The following is a 12,021-nucleotide window of genomic DNA, read 5'->3' as shown; positions in this document are numbered from 1 at the left end:
GCTGATACAGCTTATCAGTTTGAATGGATTTAAATAGGTTAGGGAGTTTCTAATTGTGCCAAACTCTTTCCATTTTTTAGGCTGAATAACTCTCTGTGACCGTTAACTAATGATGGGACTTCTGGGGCATTGATTGGTTTTCTTTTAAGATTATCAGGGTGATGAGGACAACATTTATAAGCTTTTTTTTAATAGTTTTTGAATAAAAAAAAAAATATGTCAGCCTTATACCCTTTCACTTTTACTTCAAATTCTATACTACTTTGGGTTTTCCTGTCACATACATTCCTGATAAAGTGGTATTTCCAATTTTAACTTGGCAAAAAATATAAAAATTAAAGGTATTTTAATAGAGTTGCAAGGTACTCCTAAGCAATTAACTTTTTAAATATTTTTTTGCATGGATGTTCTAATTTAATCATATAATTTGAGGTTTTCGTTATTTGAAAACCATTATCAATACTAAAAGAAATGCTTAAAAGCGTTTTGTCTTACCATGAGTACCCCCTCCCCCCTCAGTGACTACAATAACTGATTATAGTATTTTATTAAAAGTCGTAGAGAAGTCATATTCAACTTGAGAATTTAAATTTTGGCGTGTTCTTTCCAACTTAAATATATAATATAAAATATAATATATATATATTTAAAAGACTCTAGTCTAATATAAATTTAATAAAAAAAACAGCATAAAAAATGTTGCCCTAAAGCTAGTTCGGTATCAAAATAAAATAAAATCATTCTACCTTTACAAACTGGAGCTACTCTGAGTAACTCCACTGTGATCACATTTTCATTTGAGGAATTGAGAACAAAATACTGAACAAAAATTATAGTCAGACTGACTCCATTTTTTTTTTACATTGTTTTGATCATTCATGACACCTAAGCTTGCTTTGATCAGGTGTGGAAAGCTGCTGATACCAGGATGTTCCTCTGCTTGGTTTTGATAAGTGTCACACTGGGAAAAAATTAAATTAATTGTATTTACCCTTAATTTGAGTTAATTTGACTTATTTTTACTCTTAAAATAAGATAATTAGATAATGTGCAGTTGAAATAAGACAATGCTATTGTGTTTTCTTATTTTAAGTGTAAATTGTCTTGTTCCATTGGCAAAATCAACGGCATAGGTTTGATTTCAACTTTGGTAGGGACACTATTGGTCTGATGTCATTGGTCATATGCAAAATTATGCATGCTCATTTTTTTATGCTTGACGTGAAAATCAGGATGTATTTCATTTAAAGAGAAAAGCAGCATTTCTTGCTACATTTATACAAATTTTATAAGCACTACACAAACTAGATGCTGTTTATCAATGAATGAAGCTTAACTGGCTCTGATGAATGAGGAATTAGGACTTTTTTCCACTTTGAGAAGATTTGACAAGACAGTAGGTAAATCTGTGCCTATTTAGCAGAATGTATCATGAAACAAAGTGAAATATTAGATTCAAGGGATGCCAAATAAAATGTACTGTATTTACATGTGCACTAGAACTAGAAGATGAACTGACACTGAGCATTTAATATATTAACTTCACTCTACAAGTTGTACATCTAGGCTGTAGTTACTCTGTTTAACTCATGTATTTTATTTAGGGCTAAAACAATTCACCGGATTAATACATTTTTGAAACAATGTCAACAAATGTAGTAATCGATTAATCGTTAACTGGACTATAGAGACTCGAAAACATGTCTTTAGCTCGAAAAACAACCCACTTGGAGCAAGAATTTTACCAAAATTGTAAAAAATAAATAAACATTTTGCAGTTTAGATAAAACATGTTTTCGTCTTTCAATATTCTCCATCCAGAACTCCTATACTGCTACAACAATGTTGTATTGTAAATTATAAACATGTTCTTCACATGTAATTGTTGGTAAGGACAAGTAGGTCGGTCCAAAATTTTGGTAGGGACATGTCCCTATGGTCCCTATGCAAACCTAGGCCCATGGGCAAAATGTCTCTTTTGCCTTCTCAATCCAAGAACAAATGCACTTGTTTTAAGAAAAAAATGGCTTATTTAGATTTAGATTTTTTCCAGAGCAAAGCTGAAGGTGAACTGAAATAATATAAGAAACACTTACTTTTTGGTTGTTTAATTTCATTCTTTTATTTAATTTTTATTTTTTTGGTTCCTCACAAAGTAGAAAATATACCAGCCCTGTAGATTTTTTTTTTTTTTTTTTTTTTTTTTTTTTTTTTTTTACCTGAGAAATAAAATATACCCACTATAATAACCTCCTGTTTGGTATCTGTAAAACAGGACCAAACCATTCCTTTTTTTTATGTATTAACCTTATCTACCTAGCTCTGTATAGTACAAGCAGGCTAAACTTTTTTTTTAATTTAATGTATTTGTAAAGCGATATATTTTAAAATAAATCATATTTTGAGGAATCTCAAGTAATGTTCGGAGTGAGCACCCCCGCTCTTAAAAGTGGACCTTTCCAGCTCTCCCCTCTGTCAATCAAAATGAGCAAAATTTGATTCCGAATTAGCGATTTTTCGGTGGAACAACGCAGGTGGCCAGGTTGGTAAATATTAAAGTGTTCAATTCGTTTACTTTTTAGGCTTGCCACTCATAATTTCTGTATAGGTGTGTTCGAGCTTGAGCACAATTTGTTTATTTTTTTGCTATCTAACTTTTGCGGTTTTGCTAATTAACGTTCGCAATCCTGAACGCCATTTTGTTTAAGTAACTGAACTGCTAGGCTAGGTCGACTTTTAAGATGGGGTTTTCTATGGACAGATATTTTAATTCATGTTTTACATTGGCCTATTTAAATTCGTTTCGTAAACCTATATAGTTTGTTATCAATAGGTAATTAAAAGATGTGAAAACTAGATTTGACCAGGTTTGCCACCTCGCAGAAATGGAAACAGGGCTGCCAACTTTTCACCAAACTTTGGGCTGAGATTTAGAAACATTTTTGGCAGGAAATCCTGTCAGGGTTAGATGAGGATGGGTGCAGCTATAGGTTGGAGGTTTTTCAGAGGATTTCACTGAACAATGTTACTGAGTAACAATAACTGTAGTTATGTGGAACATTTTTCTCACAATATACATTATTTTCTTCGTTCTGGTGATTTTTAGAGAAATAAAGTAAAGCAGAATGGCCCCTACTAAAATACTTGCATCTTAAATATACTTTAAACTAAGAATTTTACAACTTCGTTCATTAATTATTCTCTGCAGTTCAAGTAAATTAAACAATGGGGAAATAATAAGCTATTACTGGATTACTGACACTGATCCAGGAACCAGAGCAATCGAAACCTATGCAAACTACACTGTGTATGAATATTTGATAATAGTCTAAGGATTAAAAAGCTTAATTCATTATTTTATTTATTTTTCTTACAATTGACAAAACAGCAAAAAAAAAAAAAAAAAAAATCAGACCTTCTAGGAGGCTGTAGATTTTATAAAAACTCACCATTACAGGAGACAGCACTTTTCTGGATGTTTCAGTTTGAAAGGTGTGATGGAAAGTTTTTAAACATATTAAATGGACCAAAATAAAGATAAATGAATAAGATAAGTAATAATAAAAGAAGAACATCCCTGTGGTTTATCCTCTATGAATCCTGGATAACGGTGTTATTTTGCACATCCTCTCTGGATGTGTTGGTCTTTTTTTGGGTGGCTGATCTTAAAAAAAAAGTAAATGCAACGGTTCTTACTGTTTTTGTTAATCTATGAGTTTGAAAGACAACCCTGAAAGCTTTAAGAATGAAAATATTTGTGTTTGTTTAATTACTCCTACATTCCAACGGGAGATTATTAAACTAGAATGAGCATTACTTAAAAACTAATAAAGGCAGGATCCTAATCTTAATGAACTGACTGCACAGGTTAAGTTTTCAGGTGGACTTTCTCACTTTAAAATATATTAAAACTACTTTTTAGCCACTTATAACAGTAAAAATAGCAATGCCACTATCTGCCACTAAACACAGAAGCAGTAGAAGCATCAGACGCATCTGAACACTTTACTTGGCATCTGACCTGATTATTTGAAAGCTAACACCCTCTAGTTTCCTAATATATAAATTAAAATTGGGTGACTAGAACTCAGACCAACCTGCATCAGTTCAAACATGACTCAAAGTTGTTTTTTTTATTCTCGGAAATGATAGGTCTTTTTTGAACAGCAGTTATAAAGACATTCTTGAGAAAAGGCAGGTTTTATTGTGTTACATTTGTTCAACATCATGTCAACCACAAAGCTAGCTGTAACAGTTCCAGAGCTGTGGGCTATGGAACTTTTGGTGTCAGCTTGGAGCTGCGCACAATGGCTCCACCTGCTGGTAAAAATTTTACCAGTGGAATTTTATGCATTCTGAATTATCACCCCCACTTAAGGCGACCCGGTGGGTTTTAAGAGGTTAACATTTTAACAGGACCTTCAATTTTATTTCACATTTTTTATGCTTGCTTGCCTGTGGAAGTGCTGTTTTTGTATTGGGACATTTACGTTCTTGAAAATACCAGTTCAAGTGGTAAAATATTAACTGTCAGGATAGACTTTTATATTTCTAAGTGGTGGTTGAAACATGTTTTGCCATATAACAATTCCTTTTTACCATGAATAGGATCCAGAAATATGAATCTCATTTACATATCCACAAAAGAGTTTTTTCCCACTTCGCTAATTTCTTTATAGTTTATCATTTCAATTTGTTATCAAAACTTAGTCCTAGTAGTTTTATCAAGTTAGGATGGTGAGTTATATACACCTGTTTAGAATAGAAATTGTAAATAGTAACACTGGAGGTCACTTGTGTTAGCTGTGCAATCTTATTTGAAAGTATCACTTTTAAAAAAATAAATTAAGACATTGAGGACATCAGCTTCGTTGACGTATAGTTGGTGCAAAATATAACCATCCCTGAAATTCTACTATGGGGTTGTGCGTGTATGTGTGTGAAAGTGCAATATCGGTAAATATCAGTTATCGGCCTTAAAAGCAATAATACCGGATATTGATATCAGACCAAAATTTCATATTGGTGCATCTGTAGTAATTATATTGATTGGACAGTATTTAAAAATCACTTCATCGCTTCATGTAAGATGTTTGCTAAATGTAATTACATGTCAATCAGAAGTGAGTGATTAAACCTTGTTATTTTGTTAATCGGGAAAGAAAAAATGAAAAGTTCGTTGTCGGCAGGATTCGAACCTGCGCGGGGAGACCCCAATGGATTTCTAGTCCATCGCCTTAACCACTCGGCCACGACAACTCACACTGAAGGGTGTGTGCTGATCAATTTTATCCGTCGACAAACTGCATCAACGCTGCATATTTAGTTGTATTGTTGTTGTTAAATATTGTTAGTGAATATTGATTTGTGAAGTGATAATATCTATCTCATACCCTGTAAGAACTGTACGTTTTCACCTGGTCCTTTTACTTCACAAAAATATATGTGATTTCAATCTGTATTAAGAAAAGGAAAACTAAAGTGACTGTTTAGGAAAGAATAAACTAATGGATAACAATTTGAATGTCACAAACTTTAAATTAAGTCCCATAAATCCAGAGCTCGATGGTTCGTTTCACCCTGAGCAACATGGCGTCAGGGAGGAAAACAAAAGATAAGGGATTAGTGGAGTAAATAATCTACAACAGAGCATCCCACCTGTGTTTACATCTACTCACAGGGGCATACCAAAAAGCCAGCTAAGTGCACTTAGCGTATGCACGGATAAGTAATTTTATGAACTACGGCGTCTGCTGTAGAATATGGTCACGTGACCGCGTATTTATTTAGGTTTAAGAGCGTCAAGCTAGAGGTGAAAATCACTCCTCCGGAAGTGCTTAAATAAACCTATTAAAACTAAATGGGTTCATTTCTTTAATCAGATAGTTTTAAACTATATGACTGGTAATGGCTTGTTCACTTTATTTTAGTCTATGTTGAATAACACACTATGATATTTGAATGATTATAATCAGTACTTAGTCGTTTAAAGGTAACGCGTGTGCTTCCGGTGTGGACGTCACTGCTTGTGTGTAACTTTACGGAGCTTTGAGGCCTGCTGTGTTTTCAACGGAGGGAGAGTCGAGAAGAAAAATGGCGTCTGCAGGCGACTCGGAGCGGGACACCGGCCATTCAGTTTGAGCTGCCCACCTTTGAACTGAGACCGGGGCTCTGTGGGGACCAATTAGGGACAGTCGCTTGACACTATATTTAGTTTTTCCCCATTTTTCTCCCGTGTGCGCGGCTTCTTCGAGCACCGAAATTGAAGCGGAACATAGGAGCCTCTCTCTTACAATGAGGGGGAGAAGAGGAAGGCCGCCCAAACAGGCAGCCGCGATGCGGGAAAGCTCACCCGGGCCAGTCCGGGGCTCCCGGGGCGGCAGGAGCAGAGGGATGCGTGGACGGGGGAGAGGCAGAGGACGAGGTCGAGGGAGGGGGGGAAACGGCGCGGTTTGCAGCATTGGATCCATGGAGGTGGATACAGATATATCCGGCCGAGATAACTTTCATTCGTCGCGGGGCCGTAGGAAAGTTGGAGCCTCCGTCGCGGCGGCTTCAGCGGCATCCCGGGGAAGAGGCAGAGGTAGAGGGTCCAGAGGTGGCCGCGGCAGCAGAGGCGGAGTGAGGCGACCTCAAACTAAGGTGGTCTACGACGACAACAGCGATGAGGAGGAGGATAATATAAGCTACCGGTCCGACGAAGACGAATTGAACGACAATCCGTCGTCGGATCTAGAAGATGAAGAGGCCTTGGTAAACGACTCTGACTATTTGGAGGACCTACCAGATGATGAGGATGCCAGCTACTGTACTGAGAGCAGTTTCAGAAGCCACAGCACGCTCGGTAGCACCCCAGGTACGTGGGTCTGCAAGTGCACACCGTGCAGCAAAGCACATTTGCAGCAGCTTCTTATTTTTAGCTCAAAACAGAAACGAAGCGGCATTTTTCAAAATGGAGCTGGCAGTCAGAAACAGGCCTTTGTTTACCGTGGGCTCTCCTGTCTTTGGGGATCTGATCCATGTTGCAGGGGGCTTCTATTTTTCCAACTTTTGTCAATTCAGCACATGTTTGTTTTTGTTTTGAAACGTACTCGTGTTGGTTTTACTCAACATCTCCGCGCGCCTTGTCTTCATTTTGTTTACATGGGTGAATGGACGGAATACATAAACTATCAAAATCGTTGTTTTTTCATTCGTCGAAATTTCTATTTTTGGACACAGTTTGTACATTTGGCGTTGTCCCTAAGTTCAATTTCACTGTATGGAAAAAACGGTTCTTAATGCAGCTTTAGTTTTATCACTAATAGCTTAACAGGTAAAAATGTTTTCGTCATGTTTTTGTTTTCGCTGTCTGTACAAACTGTCACCAAGTCAGTTTTAGATTACTTTTTCCCTTTATAAAGACTGCTGGATTCTAGACCTAGTTTATGTAAAGAAAAAAATACATATTTTTGTTAAAAAGTAAAATGAAGCGGCTCTCCGTTACCATAGTGACAGGGGAAAGCTTTTCCACGTGGTCTTTAATGGACACTTGGGTTGAATGCTTTGCAGCATTCCTCTATTTTGTAATCTTGTTTTTATATTTACTAATACAACTTTTGCAGGTTGATCCACATCTTGATTTGATTCTGCATCAAATCAAGTTTCTGCAAGTTTCTCTGTGATATCAAGTTGATTTATTTTATTTTATTCCGGCACATTTATTTGATATATACTATTAGAATGTAATATTTCACTACCTTCTGGTCAAGATTGGATGCTCTTTAAATGGGTTAGCAATTATGCACATTCCTTTTCACTTCCAACATGACCTGTTTAATTTAATTTATCTTCAGTGTTTAGTGAGGATAATTTATCTTCAGAAAATTGTACTTTTTTTTTTTCAAAGTAGAAATACAGACATTGCAATTTTTCTTTATTCACACCAGTGACAGATTTAGACTTATAATATAATTTTAAATGATAAAACCTGTTTCATTTGAATAAATATTAATGTTATAAAGTGACCCAGTCAGAGTCCCGTCTATAGCCTCAAGCGAAAACCTCAGAGCTAAAGGTTAGAATGATAGTAAGGTGACCTGCAACATTCAAAGAAGTGGAGGTCATGACTAAAGATAAAGGGTCTGATGCATGAAGATGGGAAAGTTTTTCATAAATTATAAGAAGCCCTCTTTTGTTGCAATGCCATAATCGCCTCTCTGTTGATGGAGATTCATTTTCAACATGCCATATTGTAATTTTATATAAAACTAGGAAGCATTGTATATATTGAACACTGTTTTACTTTAATGTCATTTACTTTCATATAGAATTAGAAAATAACTTTATATATAAGTCTCCCAGGTTTGAACTGTATTTGTCTTGTAGGCAGGTTTGTCTCCTAAAATAACGTAATTGTTCACAAATGTACAAAGTCCCCTCTGCCTGCTTAGGTTACTTTTCATCTGCAGAAATTATTCAGCCTCACAAAAAACAGAACTGATTAATTATTTTGCAGCTAAAAGCCTTTATTGGTTGTTAAACTTGGTTATGGTTTGTGATTACTGAAACTGGTTTTTGCTTTATTTTGCATATTTTACATTTTGTTTTAGAAAGTATAGATAATGACATAGACAATGATTTTGTTTTTGTACTTGTCTGGCATTAATTCTCTGCTCTGGTCTGTAAATCTTCTTAATAAAAACGGTAATCCAGCAGGCGCTAAGTTGATAAAATGAGTTGTTAAATTAGCTCAGCTCTTTGGTAACACTGTTGATCAGGTCCTTGACTTGGAATATAATTAATAAGAAATATTTGGCTGTTTTTAATAATGGTGATATGATTTTTCTATATCTGGAAAGTTCTGCTCTCACATCGTGTTGGATATTATGAAGTGACTCAGTTTTGTTATTTTATTATTATTACTATTTGTTTGTTGATAAAAGTAAGCCAGGAGCCTTTATATATTGCAGTTGGTTATTATGTTTTTCTTTGGTTTCTATTGTCTAGTACCATCCTTCTTCCTTCCTGACTCTTTTCTTTTTACTCTTTGCAGGTCGGAAAAGGACTCGTGCTCTGCGACCACCCTCTCCCCTTCTTGAAGCGAAGGACATTCCTCCCTTGGAGCTTCCCAAGACCTCTGAGGACCTTCTGGTTCCTACCTCACAGCTTCTCAATGTGTCTGCTGTCTACGAGGTCCTACGCAACTTTGGCACAGTGTTGCGTCTCTCCCCGTTCCGTTTCGAGGATTTCTGTGCAGCCCTGGCCAGCCAAGAGCAGTGTACATTACTGGCAGAGACCCACATCTCTTTGCTCAAAGCTATTCTCAGAGAGGAGGACACGTCCAACACCACATTTGGTCCTGCTGACGTGAAGGACTCTGTTAACTCTACGTTGTATTTTGTGGATGGTATGACCTGGCCAGAGGTGGTGCGGGCTTACTGCGAGAGTGACTCAGAATACCGCCACATTCTGCCCTTCCTTGAGAACGAGGATTATCCCTATGAGACTTTGGAAAGCAAAATCAAAGTTCTCCAGTTTTTGGTGGACCATTTCCTGGCGACTAACATCGCCCGTGAGGAGCTCATGTCGGAAGGGGTGGTTGCCTATGACGACCACTGCAGGGTGTGCCACCGACTTGGTGATCTTCTGTGCTGTGAGACATGCGCAGCTGTTTATCATTTGGAGTGCGTGAAACCGCCTTTACAGGAAGTGCCAGAGGATGAGTGGCAGTGTGAGGTTTGTGTGGCGCACAAGGTGCCTGGCGTGGCAGACTGCGTGCCTGAATTGCAGAAGACCAAGCCCTTTCTTCGACAGCTTCCAGTTGGCTTTGACCGACACCATCGTAAATACTGGTTCCTGAATCGCCGGATTGTCGTGTAAGTTTTTAGTTTTTTGTTAGGATTTAAAGGGTGGATCTCTTGATCTTTCATAGGATTCAGAATTTAGGGTCGCTTTATCTTTGTATAATTTCACTTTGTAAATACATTTTACAGCAATACTTTATTAAATGAAATCAAATACAAAATATTATCAGTTAAGACCCAAGACTGGCAGATTTAGATCTTTAGAATATTCACATTTTACCATAACTGTTTTTGGTCGGTGCATAAAAAGATTCTGCAGGTTGATGTTTTTATAGAAGAAAAATGAGGTGAGTTTTTGCATTTGATCAGACAGACTGATTTGTATTTATTTATTTTATTTTTTTTTGACAGTCATCACAGACTAGCTCAAATCAGAAGAAAAAAATGTTAGGTCCTATTTTTCTTTTTTTTTTTTTTCAGTAATTTGGTGCATGCAGTTTGGTGCTAATTACAGTTCTGTAATATAACAACTTTTTCGCATGGTAGTTTTGTCACCCTTTTTCAGTCTAACAATCTCCCTTAAGCCGGGCTTACACTGTATGAGTGTTTTTAACCTTTTCGGGCCAGTTCTCCAGCCGTGCAAAAAATTTTGTCGATCGGGCCGACTTTCAGCCTGATCGTGCGTCATGTAGTGTGCAGGGGGTAACGAGAGATGATCGGCCTCACGACAACCTCCTGATCAGGAACCGTGAGATCGGAAGAAAATCAGACCTGTTTGAAATTCAGTTGGCCATCACAAGGTTGCATCAAAGCGTTGGGCCGCACAGTGTGACAACATGCATCGTGAGCTGTGATCTTTTAAACCCTGCAGGTTCATCCTATGGTTTGAGCTGGTTATGCTTGCAATGATTGAAAATATCAAACCGTTTATGTCCGGTTTTATCTGGGAGACTATCCCTCTTTGGAACAAACTGTTTCCAAACTTAAACATCTGTATTAAAGTTCATTACATCATTTAGTGAATGTTATTATGAAATAGAATCAAACTATTCTCACTAATAATTCAGGGGGATTCACAGGCAGGTTAAAGCATTAACTACATTTTCTCGGTGTTCTCAATCTGGAGTCTATAGAAGGTGAAGTTGTGTCTTTGCAATGTTAGGCATGTAAGTTCTTCAAACAACATTCATAGCAGAAATAGGATCTCTTAAATTTCAGGTTGTATCAGAGTATGTTGCAGTGCCTATAATATCAGTAGATATAGGAATGATGATTCATTTTGTGATTATATACCTGTTCAGGATGTAGGATTTCATCTTGTTCCCGCTGGTTTCCTTGTTCAAGCCCGTGCTTCGTCCACCTTAGTCGTGTCCTTGGTAAAGATACTTTACCTGCCTTGCCTGCTGACAGGATCAGGGGCCCCAGCGGTGCCAGTTGTATGGCAGCCCTGCTTCTGTCAGCGTGTGAATGGCTGAATTACTGAATATAGTATGGGGCCCTTTGATAGAGCACAAGTATTGGCTATTTACTATACCTCCTTCCACCTTTCTTTTCACTGCTTCCTACACTTTGTGACCTTCCTTGTTTTTGGTTTGTCATTTTTGGTCCAATGTGAGCATCTGATCCAATGGGACTCAGTTCAGCTGGCTAAATGTTAACTTGGCATGTAAAATACAGGTTTATAATAAATTACTTCACTCCAAACAATCCTTATGCTGTAAGGATAATTCATATTTAGGATATATTGTGCAGCCTTGCATTAAACAGAGTTGAGGCTGCTGCCCCTTTTATCATTATTAAGAGAGCAGCAGCATCAATAGCATTTGATAGGAACAGATTTATGTATATTTTATGTTTATGCTGGTTCAGCAATAGCAGATGACGATCGGAAAAAAACTGAATGATGAATTGATCATTCAAACCAGATAAAATTAAGATTGAGCCTTAAAAACAGGCTGAGATACCAGTGTTCATTCATACTTAAAGATCAACATCTGTATTTACATTATTTATATATATATATATATATATATATATATATTAGGGCTGCAACAACGAATCGATAAAAATCGACTTTTAAAAGCGTTGGCAACGAATTTAATCATCGATTAGTTTTGTCGCGCGATTAATGCGTCATCCGCCGCCGCCTTCATCCGGGGGAAGAAAAAAAAATATGGCGGAGCGAGTCAGCGCCGCAGTTGCAGTGTTGCCAACTCAGCGACTTTTCAGACCCCTC

At 37.1% G+C, this 12,021-nt stretch overlaps 1 protein-coding gene and 1 non-coding gene across 5 annotated transcripts in view; one reads left to right on the top strand and one right to left on the bottom strand.

Moving 5' to 3' along the window:
• Nucleotides 1-5,177: 5,177 nt before the first annotated feature.
• Nucleotides 5,178-5,259, bottom strand: trnas-aga. The gene has a single exon. It is a non-coding gene; the product is annotated as a tRNA-Ser (tRNA).
• A 793-nt stretch (nucleotides 5,260-6,052) lies between these two features.
• LOC119784439 (nucleosome-remodeling factor subunit BPTF-like) overlaps nucleotides 6,053-12,021 on the top strand; it is a 53,898-nt gene continuing 47,929 nt past the window's right edge. For 3 of the 4 annotated variants that reach the window (XM_038286489.1, XM_038286486.1, XM_038286487.1), the window contains exons 1-2: nucleotides 6,053-6,856; nucleotides 9,035-9,857. In XM_038286489.1, the coding sequence (XP_038142417.1) occupies nucleotides 6,295-6,856; nucleotides 9,035-9,857 (1,385 nt within the window). In that variant the 5' untranslated portion in view covers nucleotides 6,053-6,294. The remainder of the gene's footprint in view (nucleotides 6,857-9,034; nucleotides 9,858-12,021) is intronic. The other variant, XM_038286485.1, reaches the window with a different exon arrangement.

This window comes from Cyprinodon tularosa, unplaced genomic scaffold (assembly GCF_016077235.1).
Source record: "Cyprinodon tularosa strain WSP-4 unplaced genomic scaffold, ASM1607723v1 ctg226, whole genome shotgun sequence".
Lineage (NCBI taxonomy): Eukaryota > Metazoa > Chordata > Actinopteri > Cyprinodontiformes > Cyprinodontidae > Cyprinodon > Cyprinodon tularosa.
Note: the sequence above shows the minus strand (reverse complement) of the source record. Positions and strands in the feature narration are given on the sequence as shown.